This window comes from Pygocentrus nattereri, chromosome 21 (genome assembly GCF_015220715.1).
Source record: "Pygocentrus nattereri isolate fPygNat1 chromosome 21, fPygNat1.pri, whole genome shotgun sequence".
In the NCBI taxonomy this organism is placed as follows: Eukaryota; Metazoa; Chordata; class Actinopteri; order Characiformes; family Serrasalmidae; genus Pygocentrus; species Pygocentrus nattereri.
The window spans coordinates 31352549-31377941 of NC_051231.1; the positions used below are offsets into that span (position 1 = coordinate 31352549).

The following is a 25393-nucleotide window of genomic DNA, read 5'->3' on the forward strand; positions in this document are numbered from 1 at the left end:
GGCCCTATAATCATGTATAATATTCCATTTGCCGAGTTATGGTGCTAAATTTCTGTGGTTCTCTCAACCTCTGCCACAGGTGAGCGTCGTGGTCGGATACAGCCATAAACACTTAAAGAACCCTTTGTTTGAGTAATGGACTTCTTCAGATTGATGGAAAATCTGCTGTAGATGGTTCTGTACAGAACCTTTTTAAAAAGGGTTCTATATAGCACCATAGGGGTCTTTCCATCGTAACAATGATTAGTTCAAATGGTGAAATGGTTCTTTAGATTGATGGAAAATGTGTCGCATATGGCTCTACACTATGAAGATGCTCTCACTGTAGATCAGGGGGCCCAGTCCTGGTTCTGGAGGTCTGTCACCCCGCAGAGTTCACCTCCCCTTGATCCAGATAATGGAGGCTTTCAGGAGGTTCTGAACAGAACAGCCAGGCGTGGATCTGAACTCTCCATGGTGGGAATTCTCCAGAACCAGGATTGAGCTCCTCTGCTGTAGGATCTCTGATCGGATCTCTGATCAGAAGCTGTGGTGAAGTGTTGGGGGCTGAGGCTCCAAACACGTCAACACAAAACGACAAGAAGGAAAGAAACATCAGAAAGTTTCTCCTCTCAGCTTTCAACAGACTGGAGAACAGCGCAGAGTGGAAGCACTGATCTCTCTCTCTTCCTCCATCTCTCACTGGCTTTCTTTCCTCTTTAGCTTTCTCTATTTCTCCCATCTTCCGACTTGTTTTCTCCTTCCTATTTGTCCTTTTGCCCCCCCCCCCAGCATCTCTCCCTCCTGATTGCAGTGATCAGTTAGATGTTGTTTTGTGTGGATATGTGTTTGGATGCTGCACTGTTAGAGAGCCCCCCAACACACACACACAGAAAGACAGCACACACTCCTGCTGTCAGAAGCTGTCTTGCACACACACACACACACACACACACACACACACACACACACACACACACACACACACACACACACACCTGTCAATGCTTCCTGCACCTCACACTCTCTATGTAATAAAAGACACACAGATTTCTACACAAACAAATGGGAGCCAGTTTCACGGCGAACTGGAGAAAAAGGAGCTGACAGATGACTTTCTGTTTCTGGCTGCAGTGTCAAAATATTGACTTCTTTCCTTAAAATACTGACTGTCAAAATAATTGCTTAGTATCTCATGATAATTACTTACTTATGTCAAAATAATGATGTAATGTAAAATACTTTTTTGAATAATACATATTTTTTTAAAATAGTAAGTGCACATATTGGTGAAAAATCACTTATTTTGAAAAAATCATTTAGTAATTATTTATTTTAATTATTTTGAAATATTTAGAGGAGAAAAATGGCGGCACGGTGGTGTGGTGGGTAGCGCTGTCACCTCACAGTGAGGAGGGCCTGGGTTCGATTCCCCCGGCCGGGTCCTCTCTGTGTGGAGTTTGCATGTTCTCCCTGTGTCTGCGTGGGTTTCCTCCGTGTTCCAAAGACATGCAGTCAGGCCAATTGGACGTGCTAAATTGCCCCTGGGTGTGAGTGACTGTCTGTCTGCCCTGCGATGGACTGGCGACCTGTCCAGGGTGTATCCTGCCTTTCGCCCGAAGACTGCTGGGATAGGCTCCAGCACCCCCCCGCGACCCTGACGGAGAAGCGGCTTGGAAAATGGATGGATGGATGGAGAGGAGAAAAATGGGTTGGCACCAGGGTTGAGATAGCTACCGAAAAATTAGTAGGTAGCTACTTTCCCAAAATTTGTAGCTTTTCCAGGAGTAGTGGCTACTTTTTAGCTACTTTTCAGTTACTTTCAAAGTGTGACTGTCGATGTTTGTGAATCTCCACCTGACACACCAAACAAGCCCAACTGACAGTGTGAACAAGACGCTGCATTCAATCCTGAGCCAGAAAGAAACACACAACTGAAATATAAAAATATAAAAAAGATCACCAGAAAGTCAAATAATCAAACTTACACACCCAAAGGTGTGACATCCAACAAAATCTAAGACTAAATGCAAAGTCAATCATTTCAGGTTTTTACTAACAAAAACAAACAAAATTACTGAATACAAACCAGAGAATTTTGTGCAGTGTTGTAAATAAAACTCCAATTTAAACATTTCAGCAAGATTCACTGATCAGGCATAACATGCTGACCACCTGCTTGTTTCTATGCTCACTGTCCACTTTATCAGCTCCACTGACCGTATAGCTGCACTTTGTAGTTCTACAGTTACAGACTGTAGTCCATCTGTTTCTCTGATACTCTGTTACCCTGTTCTTCAGTGGTCAGGACCCCCATGGACCCTCACAGAGCAGGTACTATTTGGGTGGTGGATCATTCTCAGCACTGCAGTAACACTGACGTGGTGGTGGTGTGTTAGGGGGTGTTGCACTGGTCTGAGTGGATCCGACACAGCAGTGCTGCTGGAGTTTTAAACACCTCAGTGTCGTCTCTCTCTTTACATCTACAGGGTGAACCAACAACGCAGCAGCGTCTAATGGAGTGGTCAGTGAGTGAAACAAGGAGGAGTCATAATGTTATGTCTGATCGCTGTATGTACAGAGTGTTTATTAAAATTCAGCACTTTAGCCTCAGAATTCTCTTCAGTGACTGACTCTGTTTGGGGTGAATCAGGCCTGAATAATCTCTGCACTGCTGCAGAGCTGCTGCGGCTCCACAGCAGAACTAGACTTCTGCTAAATCTCCAACCTTTAACGCTGAAGACTGACGTACAGACTGTTGACCACACAGCAATGCAGAGAATAACAATAACAAATCGATCATTTGGCGATGAATGAACTTTACATGAATTTACATTTATAAATCACTGATGTGCTAACACGTTTAATCTGCAGCAACTCACAAAACTTTCAGCTTCTCTTTCTCCTGCTTCTTGTTCAAATTCACCCATGCCACCTTAAATGGCCCAGCAGTACAATCTGGCACCTCAGGCTGCATTTGGAGGAACTGGTGGAACGGGAGAATTCGAACGAGAGGCTGGAGGATGAGAAGCGACTTCAACCTTGTAAAAAGTTGAACATTGAGAGACATTTTACAAGAAACTTGTGGAAAAGTTTCCTGAGATGCCAGAAAAGCAGCTACGGCTGAGCTAAAGGTTACATCAGGTACATCAGCACATCAGCTCATATACTTACAGCCAAGACGGTAAAACGGACAGAAAATGTCGTGCCTAGCAAGGTGGTTTCATTATTGCTGAACGGACAAAACGGCTCTTCTTAACATTTCGGTTGCGACCCCTGAGCTAAGCCTGCTAGTAAGGGGTGATCAGCCCGTGGGGCGAGCGAGTGCCCGTCTGCTCGAACCGTCCGTGGCTCAGTCAGGACTGCACAGTCACCACCAGCCCAGTGAAGGACCGCGTTCTGTGGTTCGTATTGCCCGGATTGACTGAAGCCTGTAGCGAAATTGTAGTGAACATTTTTGCTAAAGCTACACAAAAATGTGTAGGTGCTACAGCTTCTAGCTACATTTCATAAAACTGTAGCGGCTACAGCTACGAGCTACTAGAATTTGTAGCTAACTACAAAAAGTAGCGTGCTACTTCGCTACTCCCCCATCCCTGGCTTCCACACTTACAGATATTCACACACACACACACACACACACACACACACACACACACAGAGAGGTATCTGGCTGTGTACTTACACCAAAAAATGCAGCATTTCACTGGCACTGAAAGGAAAACCGTGGTCTGCCGTATTTTGGAACTGTACCAAAATACCCAAAGTCAGAGTACAGCAGATCTATGAAATATTAAAGCTCTAATGTTTTATATTAATGACGCAGAAGTTCAGAGCCATATTTAGAAAGTGCTGCTGATACTGTAAGTGCAGCTTTATGTCTTTATGTATATGGAAGGGTCACATAACTGCAGCTCATCCAGCCCTACAGTGACTCCCCTGCAGCTGTGAGGGAGGAACTCTAATGACATCTACTGGCACAATCCTGCCAGTACAGCCTCAGACAACCCTGAGACAGATTCTAAGATATTTTAACACCACAGAGAGAAACTACAGATTTCATTTCATGCTAATATTTCAAACAAACAATAATAACAATATCTGCTATACAGAAACTAGATGACACAAGGGCCAGGTATGTTTTGAATTTTTTATAAGTAATTCTTTCTCTTATTTGTATAGGAAACATATGTCTGATATTTTATCATTTTATCTAAACATACTGGCAGAAAATGAACAACATTAAGAGAATTACATCAGTCATAAGTGTAAGAGTACAGAAAATATCATTAGATTAAGTGATCCTTATTAGTCCCACAACAGGGAAATTTCACCTCCACATTTTACCCATCTGTGAAGTGAAACACCATATACACACACTAGTGAGCGCACACACACACACACACACACACACACACACACACAAGGGGGCAGTGAGCACACTTGCCCAGAGTGGTGGGCGGCCCTATCTGCAGCACCCAGGGAGCAGTTGGGGGTTAGGTGTCTTGCTCAAGGGCACCTCAGTCATGTACTGTCAGCTCTGGGGATCAAACCGGTGGCCTTCCGGATACAGGGCCAGTTTCCTAACCTCCAGCCCACGACTGCTCCTATGACTGCCCCTAAATGGTAAAAATGTCAAAATCAGCAGCCATCAAGAACTCAAGACTGGCTTCTTTCCATAGTGTTTTTATTCAGATATCTGTACTACAGCATGAACGACACTTACAGACACTTTTTTCACTAAATCTGAGTACTTCATCTAGTATCAAGGTCAGAACAGGCATGAGAAGGTCTCCAAATAAACAGTGCTTATCAAAAAACCCATAATAAATTTGAATTACGGGAGTTAAAATAAATTACTGTGACATAATCCTAAACAAAATTCTTACTTTGCTCTAAATAAAGGGAATCGCACTGGATTCAAATTAAAACGGCACTGGACACGGAAAGCAGATATATGTCATTTATTTATGCATCTTTCACATGAAACTAAAACTGGAGTCTAAAAAAAAAGAACAAAACAAAATACTACACACTATTTCCAAATATAAAAATTACTTACAGACATATGTGCCAAAATATACATTAGCTACAGCTCAAGTAGTCCAAGCGTTCCCTTTTCACCAAAAACACATGCTAATTTTGACTGAGAGCTAATGGAAGTCGGTTAGTTTTCATTCTGTCATTCTCTTAAACCGCTTGGTCCAGCTAGACTCATGGTAGCATTAGGGAAAGCAGAGAATTCCAGACAGCCCTGTCCCCCACAACCTCCTCCAGCTCATCCTGGGGATTTTGAGCCATTCCCAGGCCAACTTGGAGATATAATCCCTCCAGCGGGTCCTAGGAGGACCTCAGGGTCTCATCCCAGTGGGCCGTGCCTGGTAAACCCCCACTGGGAGGTAGCCAGGGGGTATCTGGATCAGATGCCCGAACCACCTCAACTGGCTCCTCTTAATGTGGAGGAGTAGCAGATCTACTTTGAGCTCCTCCGGGATAACCGAGCTCCTCACCCGGAAAAGGTTTGCATGCCCACTCCAGGTAAGGTGGGGGAGTAAGTATCTCGGGGTTTTGTTCACGAGTGATGGGAAGAGGGATTGAGATCGGCCGCAGGCTGGGACAGGCGGCAGCAGTACTGGAGTCATTGTCCTGGACTGTAGTGTTGAAGAGGAAGCTGAGCCATAAGGCAAAACTCTCTGTCTACTGGTTGGTCTACATCCCAACTCTCACCTGAGGTTATGAGCTTTGGGAATGAGATCATGGACATAAGCAGCAGAAATGAGCTTTCTACACAGGGTGGCGGGCTACAGTCTAGCCGATAGGGCTGGACCATGGACTTAGACTTGAAGGTGAGGTGCGAATCTGCATACCAACCATTCACCCAGTGAGCGCTGGAGGCGTCCATAAGATGGAGCCAAAATGACGGCTACCCCTTGACACCCTGTCCACGAACATCATGAACAGGAATGAAGACGAAGCACAACCTCTCACTAACTTTTATTCACTGAAAACAACCGAAAGCGATTGGGAGTCAGTCAGCACTAAGTTAACAGGATCATGCTCACTTGCCCTCACAAGCTTCCATTCACTATTAGCCACACTGGTGTTTTCAGGTGAAATATTCCTTTAAGTGGTATTTCCAGCTTCAGACACATCAGTGTAACATTATAAGTGCGAACACTGTCTCCTACTGTATGGATATAAAAGATGTGCGTGTTTATCAAATCATTAGAGAAAGTGTACATCATCAACTTACAGCACGTTATTATTTTCATCTGCTACTAGTGCTAGTTCTCCATTTCACCAGCTAATAACGCTAGTTCTTATTCTCTTCAGCTAATGGCGCTAGTTCTTATTCTCTTCAGCTAATGGCGCTAGTTCTTATTCTCTTCAGCTAATGGCGCTAGTTCTTATTCTCTTCAGCTAATGGCGCTAGTTCTTATTCTCTTCAGCTAATAACGCTAGTTCTTATTCTCTTCAGCTAATGGCGCTAGTGCTTATTCTCTTCAGCTAATGGCGCTAGATCTGATTTCCATCAGTTAACAGCACTCTTTCATCTCCACCAGCTAATAGTGCTAGTTCCTATTTACACCTGCTACCAGCGCTAGTTTTCATATTCACCAGCGAACAGCTCTAGTTCTTACTGTCTTTAGTGAACAGCTCTAGTTCTTACTGTCTTTAGTGAAAAGCTCTAGTTCTTACTGTCTTTAGCAAGCAGCTCTAGTTCTTACTGTTTTTAGCAAGCAGCTCTAGTTCTTACTGTCTTTAGCGAGCAGCTCTAGTTCTTACTGTTTTTAGCAAGCAGCTCTAGTTCTTACTGTCTTCAGCGAACAGCTCTAGTTCTTACTGTTTTTAGCGAGCAGCTCTAGTTCTTACTGTCTTTAGCGAGCAGCTCTAGTTCTTACTGTCTTTAGCGAGCAGCTCTAGTTCTTACTGTCTTTAGCGAGCAGCTCTAGTTCTTACTGTCTTTAGCTAACAGCTCTAGTTCTTACTGTCTTTAGCGAACAGCTCTAGTTCTTACTGTCTTTAGCTAATAGCTCTAGTTCTTACTGTCTTTAGCGAGCAGCTCTAGTTCTTACTGTCTTTAGCGAGCAGCTCTAGTTCTTACTGTCTTTAGCTAATAGCTCTAGTTCTTACTGTCTTTAGCGAACAGCTCTAGTTCTTACTGTTTTTAGCAAGCAGCTCTAGTTCTTACTGTCTTTAGCGAACAGCTCTAGTTCTAACTGTTTTTAGCAAGCAGCTCTAGTTCTTACTGTCTTTAGCAAACAGCTCTAGTTCTTACTGTTTTTAGCGAACAGCTCTAGTTCTTACTGTCTTTAGCGAACAGCTCTAGTTCTTACTGTCTTTAGCTAATAGCTCTAGTTCTCCATTTCATTCAGCTCTTTCTTGTACACCCTGCAGTAAGTGATGGTTTTACTTCTCCCAATGTTAGTCTTTCCTAAAGCCTCGCAACAACTTTCTTCAATTCCAGTCCCAAACTAGAACAGCACTGCACTGTTTACATTACTCTGACACACACCATTCAGCTGCGGAAAGCCTTGGTAAAGGGCTGATGAGCTCAATCAGATGTGTTCAAAGCCATTAAATGTTCACTAGCATACAGTTCCCATAGGAAAGATAACTGTGTGCTAGCTATGCTAATGATCACTGTGCAGTAGGGTTGGATTATACAATTTTTTCAAAATCTCTAATACATTATTTCTTTTTAACAAACACAATTATGTTTATGCAGAGAATCTTTCAATAAAAACTGCCAGTTGACTCGTTCACTAAGCCATAAGCAGGAAAAGCCCTTCCTCATTGTGGCGATGCATTGTGCATGCGAAGTAGCCAGAATAACCTGAAAATTTTGAGCCAAACTAAAATGCAATTTCTGACTTGATTTTGATTTCAAATATGTTTCTGACACTTTAACGTGGTTTTCAGTTTCAGGTTCATAGGTTTCCCCCCATTCAAGGAGAAAGGAAACTTTCCTATAAAGACTTTGGTGAATCGATCAAAGATCCTCACTGATACAGTGACTTTCACTTGGAAATACGTTACAGTACGGAGAGAAAAAAGTTATGATTTGTGATTCACTGTGATTTTAAATATCTTTTAAAGAATCTTTTTCCATTGTGCAAAAACGACTCTTTCTTTGCATTGGACCTCATGACTGTTTTGTGTACTTCTTCCATCTAGATGCCAGGTTTGTATTTGGTGCTCCAACAATGTTCACCGGACGGCTTTTTTGCACCGTTAAACACTCAGTCTTTAAGCGCCATCTCAATGCAAACATGATATCAGTGGTCAAAGATGTTGACACTGACCAAGCGTACTGCTCTGAGCAGCTTTCTGGAAGCTCTATCCTATCCAGAGTATCCGAGCGGCTGTTCAGAAAGTCGGATTTTCATCAGTTTTCTCTCTCGCTCCAAAATCGCTCCATCCTGTGAGCCAGACGGTCCGTTTTTCCACACTGACTACCTATGTGTGGCACAAGTGATGCGGACAGCTCACACACAACGGCCATTCATACACACTGTCTGCGCTGCAGGGCTGATCTACTTACTGGAAATTCTCACTGATCACAAGAAAGTTCTACAGACATTACACAGAGTCAGTCGTCCATTTATCTGCATGAATTATAAAGAAAATGGTCTTTAAAGCATGTGGGTTTGTTTACCCTCAGCAGCCTTTTCATCTCAAGCCTATACCTTCCAAAATAAAGCCTATGTAGCACAGAATGATGAGCTAGTTTTTTGTTTTATAACTGCCATAAATTATATAATTAACGAAGTAAAGTGCGTCTTGTCCACACATTTCAAGACAGAAAATAAATATCATAAGAACGAATCATATGGAGCAGACACGGACCAGGGTTTCTCTGACATGAGTCAAGAGCATGAAACAGAAAACCCAGAGTGGAGCTGGAGTGGAGTGATTACAGAACGGTTCGAGCAAGGAGTGGAAATGTCTGCCGCTCCACTCCACTCACATACTCTGAACCTCACTAATGATGAGTTGTTCTCCATGACCGGGAGCGAATGAGGGAATGACCTTCCAATCTTTCCCTTATATTCTTTCATCTATGGTACAAAAAGCCATCCTCTTTTAAAACCATATTCAGTAGCTTGTAAATTCCAGCTCCACTGCTACTTAATTGTGAATAACAGCGCTCCGGGCCAATCAGACGGAGGCTGATCCCACCTCCTCTGCATCTGAAGACTCGTACTCATCTGCGGAGTCGGTGAGGGCAGGATAAGGCCGCGGTTGATCCAGGTTAACGTATGTGACCTTCAGGCTGATGTAGTGTTCTCCCTCCAGGCTGGACAGAATGGCCATTACCGCAGAAACCAGCGTAGTGAAGCTCGGCCTTCTCTCCGGATCTGGGTCCCAACACTGCAGCATTATAGTAAACCTGCACACAGCACAGTGATTAGTGTTGTGATAATAATAGGGTTCTGACCACACTAGCAATGCTTGAAACCATACCATGGCAAAATGTTCACATTAATTACTGTTTGAGCATTCAGTGTTACCTGGATTGAACACAGAATACAAATTACAGCTTAATTAACATCTCTGACTAAAATTCAGTATATTTTATTAATATTTGGCTGCCGGAACCACGGTGGCAAGCAGGCATTTGACCCACCACTTTTCAAAGTACTGGGGCGATGCCCCATGACTTTTTGGGTTCAGGACGTACACGCTTCCACTAAACTGCATGAAGAACTCAGCGGCAGTGCCAATCAGAACCTCCATTTCAGCTGGGGGTGCTTTCAGACCCACCTTGGATGTTGTGGACTGGTCAAACCTTTTCTTTAGGACAGTGTCATGCATTTTAGGAATACCCGCAAATCAAAAATAAAGCAAAGACAATACATAAACAACTACGCAACTAAACGTCATATAATTTAATTGAAAACTAAAGTTCTTGAATAGAATCGTAGAAATTCTCCTAGTTTCTTATTGTTTTCTGTTTTGCCTTGTTGAGCTTAGCTGTAAGATGCTCACCCAAACTATATTTTGAAAACTAGATATCCAGAATTTCATAGCTGAAACCTGTGGGATGATCCAAAGATGCAAGACAGTTTTTTTGTGGCTGTAAAACCTGCCATCAACAACCTCTGTTGAATCAAAGAAAACTGAAGAGCTGAGTCATCATTTAAAAGACATAAATGTGGCAACAGTGAAACACTGAGACCAAGTACTTATAATAATATATCTACTGTAGAGGCCCATATATCCACTACTTTAGAACATTCGCCTGCAATAAATTCTGATCAATAAACAAACACCCACGTGCGTAATTTAGCCCACTTTGGCCCTTGCAGTCCACCATCCATGTCATTAGCATGACATGACAGGCAGTTTTGGTCAGTGGCCTAATTGCATTTTGTCATTTTCGCCGACCGATTTTTTTCTTTTCTCTTTTTTTTCCCCACCACTTTGTGTGAACGTTTCTAGGAGCATTATTAGGCTTTACAAGCTGAACTTAAGCTGTAGCTCTCACATCCATCACCAACTCCTACCGGTCTGAATGAACTTACGTGAACTTTCCTTGCTGCCTTTTCACTAATCGTGTACTGAACACTGAGTTGAACTAAATATGAACCTTAACCAAAAACCTATCATTCTTTCTTTCCTTCTTCCCTCACTCTCCTTGCCTCTTTTTAATTCTGATCCTGCTCTTTCTCTCTCATTGAGAGAGAGTGCTTTCTCTTTTCTTTCCCTCTTTTTTCTTTTTATATACACTTTCCCTTAAAGCCATTCAAACAAATAATTAACTCCCTTTCTCTTTAGACTGACTTCCCCAATCTCTCTCTTTCTCCTCAGTCGCTTAATCACTAACCACTCCAGCACTTGCTGAAATGTTCATGTTCTACCAGCTCCTAGAAGGATCTTATGTTTTGCAAAATGCCTCGCATTCAGATTAAGGCCACTTCCGAAAACGTTTCACAGTCCAACTCATGAAGATGTTTCCCATGGAGTTTAGGTCTGAAAGGGTTCTGGTCTTTCTGCCCTGTCACTGTAACTGTGTCGTAACTGCCATTGTGAAATAAACGATCATTAACTCCGTCAGTGTGCTAGTCGGAGCTGTGGATGTTCAGGTGGATCTTTTACAACTCTGAACACTAACAGACTTCTAAACATTGAGTAAACACAACTTTCAACCTGGGTTACATGGAAAAAACAACATTCAAGCCAGTTTAGACCTTTCAAGCCAAGCAGCTCATCAACCAGAAACGAGGAAACATTTACTACTGAATCATGAGATACTCCAGCGCACATCGGCCTATATTCTAGAATAATCACTTACAGTTGTAAACGCTACAGAATCAATGAGATTTTGTTATTTTGTTGTTTTACCAGCTTTTCAATTTACTACATGTAAATCTAAGTGTATAAGACAGTAATACAATACAATAGCCTACTTGTGACTACACAGTCTGACTCATTTCAGTCCAACAAGCCCAAGTTCAGCACGGATGTTGTTTCACTCTTCTTCTGTAATCATTTTCATTGGATCCTGAGCTCCGGGTAAAATGAGGAGTCAAGAGAGGAGAAAATGAATCTAGCTCCACAAATCACAATAGCAGCAGGCAAATAAAGAATCAATGTTGGTACAAGCAGCTGTTTAAACAGTTGTAAGCGTTAACTGACTAGTTAACACAGCTAGGTACAGAAATATTAGCTTTCAGAAACTTACATTTGTTGTCATGAACTGACAAATGAAATCTACCAACGCTGTGTCTTTTGGGGTGAGGGGGCTGGAGTAGGGCACAGAAACCATGGCTGTGTTCAAAAGAGCCTTCCAATTACTGCCTGCATACTGACTGTGGCCCCAAAGTAGTGTGCAGCATGTGACCAACATGAATTTCTCCAGTAGGCCAAAGAGACCCAGATGATTACTGCTCTGAACAAATACTCCAGTATGCAGCCAGAGCTCTCTGCATAATATACTGCATTCCAAAACGCAACACGGCTGTTTCAGGAGGACGTAACTACTGACGTAAACACCTGGATAGCTCTGGATTCAGGCTTTCAAAACAACAATGGCAAAATGAAAGATGTTTGTCTAAACGCTGCTGAAGGGTTCGCTCGGCTAGTCTTGAGATGGGTTTGCTACTTAATTGTCTATTTAATTAGGTTAACTTACTGCAAAGATAACGTGATTAAAACAGTTGTTCTCAGACAATAAATGTGTTCAGCATCAGCTTTTCAGACATTTGTGTGGAGTCTCACTGCTTTATTATTCAGTCAAATAACTCATATTACCAAATATACAGACCTTTAAACATGCTTACATCACAGACCAATTAAAAACTGACATTTTAAAGTTTATTTTCGGCTTTGAGGAGGGTCAGAAAAGAGCAACCTGTTCTCTGACTTGGTACAGGGTGTGTTTTTAAAGTCTCACAGGCTCATCTCTTGACCAAAGACTAGTCACGCCCCTTCCCTGTAGCACAGCACATGGCTTGTGTCATACACTGGACACTGTACACATACTGCTGATGAAGAGCAGCATTCAGTACACAGCATACACTAATGAGCTATGTAGTATACAGTACACAGTATGCCATATCGAACATCTTCCATTCCTGATCCAGTGAAATCAGTTGTTTTAATGTATGTTGCTCAGCATGATCACGTGCTGCTGTTTTGATTGGCTGTTGAGGTGCTCGCAACTGTTGCGGCTTAGTTTTAGATGAGTTGAAGGCTATAGTCTGAAAGTAATAGAACACGAGAGGGAGTGCGTTATCGTGAAATGACATCTTGGCTGTGATTTGGTCGCAGACGTTATGGCGATAACACACTCCTCGAGTTTTCTTTTGCTTTTATACATTAGTTAAATAAATAAAGTAAGGAACTTAGAAACTGGGCTGTGAATGCAGCGTTTCGTATGTTTTAATGTTCCCAGTTCCTTCCACTAAATTATAGCTCCTTAATAAGCAGCTTGTTTTTACATCAGAGTAACAAACTCAGTCCACTCGCTGCACAGCCAGCAGTTGGTTCTCCAGCTCCACATAGACCAACTGACAGTTGGGGAATTTAGTGTAGTCTCATCTTCAGAGTCTGACCAAATCTGCTGTCGGTCAGATGTGATCTTAAAACTGTCCGTTTTCTGTTTGTGGAAAAGTAAGAAGTAAAAATGTTCAAATGGCTTGAGCGTCTCCTACAGCTGTCAAAGCTGTTGCTTAGCAACGACATCTCAGCGGAGTGATATAGTGTGAGTGAAAAAGCTGTGATGTTATGGTGAACAGCACGGTCAGAACACTTCTCAATCAGCTTGTGCGGCTGAAACTAACTGTTTTATTAAGTGCTATATATATATACACATATGTATGTATGTAAGCGAGTTCTGATTTAAAGGTAGAGTGTTGTGAGAGTATAGAGAAACTCACAGTGGATCTGGACAGTACTGTGGCTGAGGCAGCCTCCGACCCCTTAACAGGTAATGAGTGACATCATATGGATCGACCTCAGGGTACGGACTTGCTCCACGAGTCAACAGCTCCCACATCAGAACCCCAAAGGACCACTACAGAGAGACAGACAGAGAGAGACATGGTGATCTGATAACAGATACTTACAGAAGCAGTTGCTATAAAAATTCGATTTAAACAATTTTGAGTAAATTAGATTTTGAGCCTCACCACATCAGATTTGGATGTGAATTTCTGTGTCTGCAGGCTCTCAATGGCCATCCACTTGACTGGCAGCTTGGCCTTCCTGTGGTCCTGAATGCTGTAGTACTCTTTATCAAACACGTCTCGGGCCATCCCAAAGTCTGCCACCTTCACTGTGTACGATTCATCTAGCCTACAAGTTAAAGAGCCACAATTACCAATTACTGTGAAGGAGAGACCCATTATAGTATCACAACAATACCATAAACCACTAAAATGCGCATGATGTACAACTATGGGAAGAAAATTCATCCAAAAAAGCAGTAAAATTTAAATAATGAAATGCAAACTTCTTTTTGCCATTTATTTTTCTAAACATCTGCGCAAATATCCTGCCAAAATTGAAAATGAAATACCTACATTTGCAATTTAATTTTTCACATAAGCACCAGTCATTTGTGACAAAAAAAAATACATTTTAATAATTTGCCATTTCATTGTAGTCGTTGTTCTGGTATTTTATGGCCATATCAAAAATGACAAAGCTAATAGAGAAAGGAAAATCCAAGCTTCACTTTAGCTTTGACTTTTCTTCATGAAATGCATAATACGCATCAAAACTAAAATCAGAATGAAATGCAATGGTTATGTTCTTCTTTCATAAAAGCCGCATATCTGACACAATGAAAACAGGATATTTGTGTAGATGTTTGAAAAAAGAAATGGCAAAAGGAGGTTTGCATTTACTGCTTTCATTTTATTTCTTTTTTGGGCAGATTTGCCTCTCATAGTGCATCAGCCATGCTCTCTATTGACAAACTCACCCTGTGTGTCAGTTTGAGCAATGTGCACTACAGAGCTTGGGAATGAACATCACGTCATGCTGCATTATGGGGTTGTTCCGCTACATTGGCAGGATTGGCTCATTGTTTACATGCTGCAAATACTCACTTCATCTACAAGAGCTTAATGAAATTGCTGTTTTAATGTTTTTCCAGGCTTGTCATATTGAATCAAGCGAAAAGGGAGTGTAGCTTAACCAAATCCAGAGGGATGCCAACCCACTACACAATGATAGAATTAGCTTTACTGCATTCTGCCAGTGCAGTAATGATCTGATCTAGACATGCTAATGTTATTTCCTCTTTTTCCTAGTTGGTGTGTGGCTTAATTGCCTGCTTCTTTATGTAGGTCAACATTTTTAAATCGCACAAAGCCCATGCACAGTTTACAAATGGTTATTTTTCTCAGCCACCAGGAGATTTCACTCAGTTAACAGCAGATTGGGAATTTGTTCGTGTACAGTCGATTCAACATTTGGGTGTTCAGACAGAGATAATAACTTTTTTCAGAGTATCGTTTGGGATTGAGCACTGTTAGACTCTACTTGGCATCCATACTGAAATTAAAACTCTGGCTTTGTGACAACCTGTGGCTTCCTACAGCTGTTCGCCCATGTGAGATTTAAGTAATAATAATAATAAACATAAAGCCTTAAATATTGTGTGTTTTAGACTCACATGCAGTTGCGGGCAGCTAAGTCCCTGTGCACAAATTTCTTCATTGCCAAATATTCCATCCCCTTAGCAACCTGAAGTCCAAAGCCGATCAGGTCCTTCACAGTGGGGTTCTGGAGGAAGTCAGGACATCAGAAATATAGAACACCAAGCATACAACCAGATATCACTGTCCTCATACAAACATGCCATAGACTGTAGATTCTGTTTCTCATTAAATATCATGGTTTGAATTCTAATCGGTGCAGAACATTACAAACACACACAGGTCAAGCATCAGTCCCTGCATTATCATCCCAAACGCACTTACTGCACACTGTGCTTTGTGCACACAGGATCATCAAGTTAACAAAAGAATGTTGTAATTTGACATGAATTGCTTCTCACTCACAGCTCATTAAAACAAGCAGTTAAAACAAGCAATACTTTGTGAAACGTGCAGATTCCAAACTTTCAACCCATACCACAAGTATTTTATTACTATTTGAATACGATGAAATGTTTTTTGTTGTGTGCAGTGTTGTTTTCCATAAAAGAAAAATATCCTGCAGTTTTGTCATGCTATTGACAGTTTTTGACCTTGAAACAAACAGTTAAAAGTCAGATAACACCATCAATAAATGTTAATGAAATATGATTCATTATGTAACTCACTGTGTGAATCATTATGTACTTATGTTACTACACAATATAAATGAAAACATAACGGAAACTGAATGTAGAGCAAAATAACAATAACTTCAGACGCCTATAGGTTAACACCAGTATGGCCCTAGAGCTCGTATAAGGCCGAAATATCAGTGATGGTACAGCCTGGACACTGACTCTGTTCTCACAGCGGATGAAGTGGCGCAGGTCTCCGTGCTTCATGTACGGCAGAACCACCAGGGGGAGCCCTTCATCAGGCAGCAGGACGCCCAGTAGAGACAGAACGTTACTGTGGTGAAAACCCTTCATCAGAATACCCTCCTTCAAAAACTGCTCCACCTCCTCCACATCTGTTATTCCTGATGACACAGAGGGGAATTATAAATAGACAGACAGACAGACAGACAGACAGACAGACAGCTGAGTAGTTAGAAAAATAATGTTAAGAAGGCCTTTCATACAGAATACACCTGAGTAAGACTACAGCAGTGGAAACACACTTCTTTAGTTAAACTAGCTCAATAAGGATGTATTGTGTTAGTTGTTGGTCAGTTTACAGTGTCTGTAGTGCTTGACAGTAACTCAGTAAATGTAATTAGTTTCTGTACTTTAGTATTTTTGGTGTATCTGTACTGAAGTTTCTCCATTTCTGGGCGACTTTTTCCTTTCACTCCACTACATTTCAGAGTCTAATATCCGACTTTTTCCTCCGCTACATTTTGAGAAATCTGTCGTTCCTTTTGGTTTCTGTGTGTATAAAAACGTAACATGTCAAAACGAAAGAAGCGCAAAGCCAGAGCACCAATCAGGGCCCAGCGGTCACTTTGTTTAGAGCTGGTTTAAATTAGTTTGGGCTGGTTTATGTTTATGAACAGACGCCTACAGATCAACATAGTAAAGGAGCTCATCTGTGATCCTGAGTTTAAAGCCAGTTTTTATTCAACTTAATGCAACTTAGTTACAAGTTTAAATTAATTCCTCTTTTAGTACTTTTATTTTATACTTAAGTACATTTGAAGGCAAATACTTTTGTACTTTTACTTAAGTGGAGGTCTAAAGGAGGAACTTCTACTTTCACTGGAGTAATATTTTACCTTGGGGGTCTCGACTTTAACTCAGTTTGTGTACTTCGTCCACCACTGAGTGTCTGTAACAAGAGCAGTAACTTACTGTTTAGAGACTTCACAGCACAGTGGATCTCCCTGTTGATGTGGTCAGTGAGATAACCGTGATAAACTGTACCAAAGTGACCTGCAGAGAAAATCACAGGTTAGTAGCTACTTGTTTTATTCATCTTTTTAAGGAGTCTGGCCAAAACACAATAGAGTGCAGGGTGTTTTACATGTCTTTAAGGAAAACAGCCTGAATTTAGTCAAGACATGAAATGATAAAACCTTATATATTACATAAGAGTAAAGTAATAGAAGTAGTGGTAATGCTACTGCTAGTACTATCACTTCTTCTACTACTAACAACAGAAACAGCAGTAATAACTATAAAAACAATAAAAACAACAGTAAAAATAACAACAACAATAATAACAATATTAATGTGCACATGCACTTCAATTACAGTTCCAACTGTAAATGCCTTGGCAGGCCGTTACCTTTGCCGATGATCTGATGTTGCTGAATGTTGAGCATGGCCGCTGGGATCAGCACGTCCTTCACCTCCTCCAGGAGCTCCGGCCGGAAGTTTGTAATGGAGATTTTCTCCGGAGGCATGAGGGGTGTTAGGCTTGGGTCCAACGTGCTGGCATAGGCCAGGCCAGGAAACGCCACTGCCCCAGAGGCCACAGGGGTCGTACTGAGTGGTATTTCACCTGTGGCCAAGCAAGTACACGAAACTGTGATGTAACATTTATGTAAAGTAACTCTCTCATTATTTATGTATTTACATTTTAATAGTATATCAAAATAACAACCATATATCAAGATCTACACCCTAGAATTCTAAAGGTTAAATGATGCATGTTAACTGTTAATATTCTCAAATTTTCTCAGAGATTAAACTGAACAATACAGGATCCGTTCTTTATTTTTTTTTTTGTTAATTATACTATTAACATCAGTTTTATATAATATCTCCAACACAACACTGTTGTGATGCTTCACCTCGTCTGTAGTCTCCAATAGGCAGGAGCTCCACGCTGCCATTCCCTGTGAGACTGTGGTTGTGGGAATAGTGGGACAGCCGGCTCTCAGCCAGAGAATCTATGGATTATTATACAAGATGACTTTATTTTAATCTTTTCCCACGCGTTTAGGGGCTTAAAGTCCTCAGCGGACAGGGACACCTCTGTATTACTCAACACATCCACTGTGCCTATTTACTACGTTTTCCTTGTGCACAGTGACTTTTGCTCTAAGGTTTTATACAATCACCCTTTGCCATTTGCAGTCCTTTATGATAAGATTACTAATGCAGCTGCATTCAAACAATCAACAATGTATAATTAAAAGAATAATATAAATGATTTACAATACATGAAATGTTAATATTGGGGGAAAATTCAGGTATTGCCCAGATCTTAACTGTCTAAGTGGACCTCTAACATGTGCTAAACAAAGTGCTGCATTTATTGATATTATTTTCATATTAATAAAATATATTTCACAAATGTGTCTTCCTTTCTACTTATTTTTGGCAATAAAGGGTTGATGTAACATATCGTGTCTGTTGAGAAATAAACCTTGCATCTCCATTTTTGTGTTTGCTTTTTTTTTTGCATTATATGAAAACTCCAGTTACACTTTGATTGCATTACAATTTCACAATTAATGGTCCAACAGAAATGGTCTAAATTTTGTTTTCGCTCATGTTAACATTTGCTGTGAAATCAAAGTGACCCAGGCACCCTCCTCACCTGTCTTCTTCTTCTTCAGGTGTTTCATGGTGATGAAGGCCAGCACTGCTCCAACAACCAGAGCTGTAAGAATGCCGAGGACGACAGCCACCATGTAGTGATTACTGACTAACGTAACGGTGCCCACGTTGTGGACGTGGCCGTTAACTGTGATCTGATAGAGAAAGAGACCGTTATTAGACTTACTGACAGCCACACTGATTCACACAGCCCACAAAAGTGTTAATAATCTATTAAAATGAGATTGGGTCCATCAGATTTATCAGCACTGATGTGAATCTCAGCAATAAGTCACAGATAACGCCTCCTCAAATGTTATAGAAGCCACAACAACCAATCACAAACTTACTAATTAGGACTTTGAGTTTTAGCTGTTCAGAACTAAAAACTGACAAAAGCCAGTAAAGCATTGTCAATCTAAAACTGTCAGGTTTCCAGAGTAGGGATTAAGCCTAGTCCTAGATTAGAATTTGGTGACTGAGACTTTATTTTGAGTGGTGCTTTTCGATGAAACAAACACTCAACAGACTCTCAGTAACATGTTAAAAACATAGGAGGATTAGGATTAGGTTTTGTATTAAGGTTAGGATTAGGTTTTGGGTAGAGGTTAAGGTTAGGATTAGGGCCAGGGTGAAGGTTAGGATTAGGTTTTGGGTAGAGGTTAAGGTTAGGATTAGGGCCAGGGTGAAGGTTAGGATTAGGTTTTGGGTAGAGGTTAAGGTTAGGATTAGGGCCAGGGTGAAGGTTAGGATTAGGTTTTGGGTTGAGGTTAAGGTTAGGATTAGGGCCAGGGTGAAGGTTAGGATTAGGTTTTGGGTTGAGGTTAAGGTTAGGATTAGGGCCAGGGTGAAGGTTAGGATTAGGTTTTGGGTTGAGGTTAAGGTTAGGAATAGGGCCAGGGTGAAGGTTAGGATTAGGTTTTGGGTTGAGGTTAAGGTTAGGAATAGGGCCAGGGTGAAGGCTGGGATTAGGGTTTGGGTAGAGGTTAAGGTTAGGATTAGGGCCAGGGTGAAGGTTAGGATTAGGTTTTGGGTAGAGGTTAAGGTTAGGATTAGGGCCAGGGTGAAGGTTAGGATTAGGTTTTGGGTTGAGGTTAAGGTTAGGATTAGGGCCAGGGTGAAGGTTAGGATTAGGTTTTGGGTTGAGGTTAAGGTTAGGATTAGGGCCAGGGTGAAGGTTAGGATTAGGTTTTGGGTTGAGGTTAAGGTTAGGATTAGGGCCAGGGTGAAGGTTAGGATTAGGTTTTGGGTTGAGGTTAAAGTTAGGATTAGGGCCAGGGTGAAGGTTAGGATTAGGTTTTGGGTTGAGGTTAAGGTTAGGATTAGGGCCAGGGTGAAGGTTAGGATTAGGTTTTGGGTTGAGGTTAAGGTGAGGTTTTGCGAAATGGAAGTACCACATTAACAACAACAACTACATAATGTAAGTAATCTACAAGATATTTACTTCAGATTAGGTATTCAGATGCCGCACTACTGCTACTTTACTGATATGTTGTTGATGTGTTACTGATAAGTCTGTTAAGAGTTTATTCATCACCTATAAAGGACCACACCAAATAAAGTGTTGCCCAGAATTTTCCTTTCAGTGGAGAATTTCCTTTCAGAGTGCTGTGTAGTCCAGTACTAGGCTTAATTCCTGCCTGGAATCCAAAACTATTGTAGCCATAACTAAAACTACTAGAATCATTAAATTCTATCAGCTGATATGATTATTTGCTAAATTTCTAGCTCCTTAAAATCAGTACAGGTGATACATTTTCATATTGGCTGTTTAGTTCGTATAAACCTCATGTAGTTTCAATAATCCTCTCCTGATGAACTGAAGCTGATGTAAATTCAGTGGAACTCATTTAAATCTTATTGGAAACCCAGTTCCAGGCACAGGAGCCTGACCTTCACAGGCAAGCCCTCATTTGGGATTGTGAGGTTTTTGGGGATTCGGCAAGTGATCTCATTATCCAGAACCTTCGCCCCACAGTCCACTCCTCCGACCGTCATGGTGATCTTCATGCAGGAGTTAACCAGGTTTAGCTTCTGGTGCTGTGAGTCAACAGTACAGCAAGGAAAAAAACATGGCATATCAGTGAATTAAAAACCTTAACAGTTGCTGATCACTTAACAGTCATTACTTCTTTACTTACTGATCATTGATTTTTATGGGCCTGAAATCCAATCAAAGCACTTCTGAACAATGCCGCTTACGAGGAAACTCAAAATACATTAACAAGTGTCATTTTTGTACTTGTTACTCTTTGAGCTTGATTCACAATTCATGTGACACACTTTGGTTCAAAGGTCAAAGTAAGGTTTAATGCAGAGCATAAGCACCATTAACAGTGGAAGTGCAGACTCACGTGTAAGGAGACTTCATCAAAGCCTGGGTATAGTTGGAGGATGTGTCCTTCAGTCTCAAATGGAATTGGCCGGCCGTAGGGATGGTAGGAGAAGTCCTGCTTCCACAGGCCCAGAGCTCCGTCCATGTCAAACGACAGCTCCCCCTCCTCTGTCTCATCTCTGTGGAAGCCTGGTGTCACACACTCCATACGGTTCGGCTTGGCCTTTCCCCGGCACTCCTGAGGAAGAGAAAAAGAGCAAATGAGCCATGTACTGAGTTATTTTACCAGTTAAGATATGCAAGAATCACTTTTATTAAACAGCAAAAAATGTAATACAATAAAATACACAGGCAATGATGTTACAGTGATAACACACAACCTTGAATGTTCTATTGCTTTTATACAACAGTTAAAAAAAAATCAAGTAAGAAATGAATAAACTGGCCGTGAACGCAGCGTTTAATGTTTTAATGTTCAGTTCCTTCCTCCAAATTATAGCTCCTTAACAAGCAGCTTGTTGCTACATCAGAGTAATGAGCTCCACCCACTCGCTGCACAGCCGGCAGGTCGTTCTCCAGCTCCTTACACTAAATTCCCAAACTGTCATCACCACTGAGCAGCTTTTCAGTCGGCAGTTGTGACAGATCAGCTGAACAACCTGGAATCAGCCAGAAATGAACCCAACACCATTCGCCAAACAAAACGGGCTGTAAGAAGCTTTACAGACCGGCTGGAACAAAACAACATTAATACTGATCTGGACAAACTGACCAAACTGAGCTGAACCTGATATTGGGTCAGTTTTACGGCTCAGTCTGATTTGGTCCGACTCTGAAGATCAGACACGTCTGGCGAATGGTGTTGGGTTAATTTCTGGCTGATTCCAGGTTGTTTAGCTGTTCTTCTGTCACAGCTGCCGACTGAAAAGCTGCTCAGTGGTGACGACAGTCTGGCAGTTTAGTGTTGTCGCGTCTTTAGAGTCAGACTAAATCGACTGTCGGTCAGATGTGATCTTAAAAGTGTCCATTTTCTATTTGTGGCAAAGTAACAAGTAAAAACGTTCAAATGGTTGTCAAAGTTGTTGCTTAGCCACGGCGTGTCAGCAGAATGATACAGTGTTTGTGAAAAAAACGTGACGTTATGATGAAATAACCGCACAGTTAGAAGCTTCCGGCCACTGTTGTATAATGTATAATAAATAATCAAACTGGGACTATCCATTTTAAAACAAACCCTCCCAGGTTCCTAGTGACCAACTCACAAGGCCTTTAGTACTAGTTTTATAACTACCAAAGAAGAGCCGTACAAGCCAGACAAAAGGAAAATTCTAAGAGCTGAGAAACTGAGACTGAAATTTATTAGAGCAAGAGTTATAAAAGAGAGAAGGACCTTACAGTGGAAACAGGTTTCAAGTGGCTTTCTTTGGGTTTAAAGTGGATGATGGTTCTGTAGACTGAGTCCAGGTTCTTCCCTTCAATGGTGATTATCGACCCGCTGCAGGTCAGAGACAGAAAAGCGGCACATACACAGCTGAAGTAAAGAATTTTGAAGAATTTCAAAACACTGTGTAAACTGTCTGGAAATGTAATCCTCTAGCTGCAGCTCTAGAATCATGTGTTGATGTTTTACATGCTCAGACTATGTGGTCTCAAAGTCTGGTACCACTAAAGTTGTCAATTTTGTCTTCTTTTCTAATTTAATGCAAAACATTTCCTTACAAAATAAATTATTAGTATAACAAACTGAGTGAAGCAGAATCTTTAAAATATTTACACGAATTTTAGAAATTCTCAGTATTTTGTTTGTCCCCCCTTCAGCCTTAGCAATGGCTGCAAGCTGATGATGAGCAAGTCAAATGCACCCGAAATTGTGCTTCCATGGAGGTGATGAGACATAAAAAATGACCTTTTTGTACAGGCCTTTAGACGCAAATGCCACAAATTTACTTACATTTAATTAAGTTTAATTTTACTTGTCTTGGTTTTAAATGTGCAAGCTTCCTGTTTATTTCCAGGTTTAAATAATAAAAAAACAGGTTTCCAATGTGATCTGTGTATCTGTTTTAGGTTCATATTAAAGATTGTGGATTTAAACTTGACACCAATCAAAATGACAAATCTCTAAACTCGCTAAATCTCTAATATTGGTTCATGGTACAGGTACTAGGTCCTGTATTTAAAAGAATCATGAAATATTAAAGTGGCTGATATAGACATGTATTCATGTTTGTGACATCACAACAACAATTAATTCAAAATGGGCTGTTGTTGTGAATTTCAAAAAGTGTACTTCATTAAACATTTTTATTAAAACAAAAACAAAATAATTTTTTTTCTACGATACAGGCTTTAATATAACACCTCAAAAGAGTCATACCTGTCGAAGCTGCAGTCGGGCAGGACAGAGAGGATTTCCGGAGTTTCCTTGTAGCGAAACACTCTGGTGGTGACAACGCGGGACTTATCGACATAGACCTGCAGCACCACATCCTTCACTTCAGTGACCGGCTGGGACAAACATACGATGGAGGACAAGTTCCCCCGAATTACCGATACACTGCCGGAGAGAGGACAGAATATGCTCACATACATGAGCACGTGCAGGAGAGATACGACGGTGAATTTGGGGTAATATAGTTACAAATCTCACAACAATCTGATTATGACTGCAATTATAATTTGCATCTTAAATCTAAATCTTATCATTTGCTACAATTTACACTGGAAAAAGAAGTGATCAGAGGAACAACGCACATATTAGTGGAATACAGACAATAAAAACAGTACTCCACAACAGCCTGGGAAATTTATTTTAGCCAAAAATGAACTCATACTTTATTGAATATGATCAGTTTTCATGCAGTGGAATATTCTAATATCAATATTGTTTCAGATTGGTCACAATATGTTTATGCAAAAAATGTAATACACAAAAACACCCACTGATGGATTTGACAGCTTTCTCCATCCAGAGTGACCTTGCGGTTCCTCCCTGAGTGCAGGTAGGGTCCAGTGACGGTGATCAGAGTTCCTCCGTTCACTGGCCCATAATCCGGCTGCACCTCAGTGATGTTTGGCAGCTGAGAAACACACAATCAAAGCAAAATGTAAACACAAAAAAATTCTGTTAAAAGTGCCGGAATTGCATTTAAATTGCAATCACAATATTGGTCATAAAATCAGATTTTCCCCAAAATTCAGCTCCACTATGGGTGTTACAGTAGACATATAACTGTGAAATAAATTACCACAAAAGTGAAACCAGGCATCTCAGCTTTTCCCTCAATGGAGTACGGGCCCTCCACTCGACCCTCATGAACCCTTGCTGTGAGGTTAACCGGCCGAAACAGCGGCTCAGACGCTGCAGAGCGAATCTTACACGTCAGCCTAGAGGTGGGCGATATGGCAAAAATCTAATATCATGATACTTCAAGAAATTTTCACGATACATATTTCACAATATCTATTTTTTCAGACATTGGATCAGTTGGAACAGCCCACGGTGCTACATTAAAAACAATACTATCAAAACTTGTGAACTTGTGAATGATTTTTATTCAATGTACAGCATGTTGTGTTGCACCAGTTCCACTTAAACTGGACTAATTTTGCTCTCTTTATAATAAAACATGCAGTTTAACGTAAGTGTCTAGTATGTCAAAGACTCCATATATGGAAATGAATCTCAGCCGACTGCATAATAATAAAACAGTAAACAACTGAACTCCTGCTGGTGGTTCTTACAGCGTACTGTTGCTCTTGGCCGGTTGGACCACGCAAGCCGTCTCTCCGAGCTTCACCTCATGGGTCCTGGTGCTGATGGCCGGCCTCTGGGGTGACTGGAACTCCCACCCACATAGAGTCAACTCTGTCTGACCATCAAAGGGCGCTGTTGTTGGGAAGAACTATGTACAACACACATAAACAGTCAAGCATAATTTGCATCTTCAAAGTAGACTTTTCACTTTTGAGGTTGGTGCTCACTGCTGGTTAATGAAGGATGTTAGGACCCATTAAAATAATGTGCTTGCTATTCACCGTTTACACGTTTTTACTATTACCCAGTGGTGGACAGCAACGGCGAAAGCTTTAGCTTTTTCATTTTACATACGCTTTGCATTTAAATTTTCTTGTTTTCATTTTAATTTCTTTTTTGGCTGGATTTGCCACCCATACAGATGCAATATAGTAAAGGAAAACCCATCTGTGATCCTGAGTTTAAAGCCAGTTTTTATTCAACTTTAACTTGGAACTAAGTTGTAAATAAATCTGAAACTGAAACTTTGCTTGTGTGTAAAAAGTGATTTCAGAGCCACTCGGTTCTCCCTGATGGAAACTGTTTACCTTCAGTGTTTTGTGCTTCTGATCATTTTAATAGACGTCAGCGTCACTAATTAATGACGTTCTATTAAAAGACTGGTTTACCAAGAGAGACGCTG

At 41.1% G+C, this 25393-nt stretch overlaps 1 protein-coding gene across 4 annotated transcripts in view; it reads right to left on the reverse strand.

Annotated features, from left to right (window-relative positions):
- Nucleotides 1-4649: 4649 nt before the first annotated feature.
- The window catches only part of mst1rb (macrophage stimulating 1 receptor b), a 48262-nt gene continuing 27518 nt past the window's right edge, over nucleotides 4650-25393 (reverse strand). For 3 of the 4 annotated variants that reach the window (XM_017719392.2, XM_017719390.2, XM_017719391.2), the window contains 16 exons: nucleotides 24699-24859; nucleotides 24203-24341; nucleotides 23898-24034; nucleotides 23332-23511; nucleotides 22350-22449; nucleotides 20974-21192; nucleotides 20513-20659; nucleotides 18621-18774; nucleotides 17869-17967; nucleotides 17361-17576; nucleotides 16925-17005; nucleotides 15932-16113; nucleotides 15110-15219; nucleotides 13617-13782; nucleotides 13365-13501; nucleotides 4650-9373 (listed from right to left, as the gene is read on the reverse strand). In XM_017719392.2, the coding sequence (XP_017574881.1) occupies nucleotides 9142-9373; nucleotides 13365-13501; nucleotides 13617-13782; nucleotides 15110-15219; nucleotides 15932-16113; nucleotides 16925-17005; nucleotides 17361-17576; nucleotides 17869-17967; nucleotides 18621-18774; nucleotides 20513-20659; nucleotides 20974-21192; nucleotides 22350-22449; nucleotides 23332-23511; nucleotides 23898-24034; nucleotides 24203-24341; nucleotides 24699-24859 (2460 nt within the window). In that variant the 3' untranslated portion in view covers nucleotides 4650-9141. Of the gene's footprint in view, nucleotides 9374-13364; nucleotides 13502-13616; nucleotides 13783-15109; nucleotides 15220-15931; nucleotides 16114-16924; nucleotides 17006-17360; nucleotides 17577-17868; nucleotides 17968-18620; nucleotides 18775-20512; nucleotides 20660-20973; nucleotides 21193-22349; nucleotides 22450-23331; nucleotides 23512-23897; nucleotides 24035-24202; nucleotides 24342-24698; nucleotides 24860-25393 lie in introns of those variants that run through there. The other variant, XM_017719395.2, reaches the window with a different exon arrangement.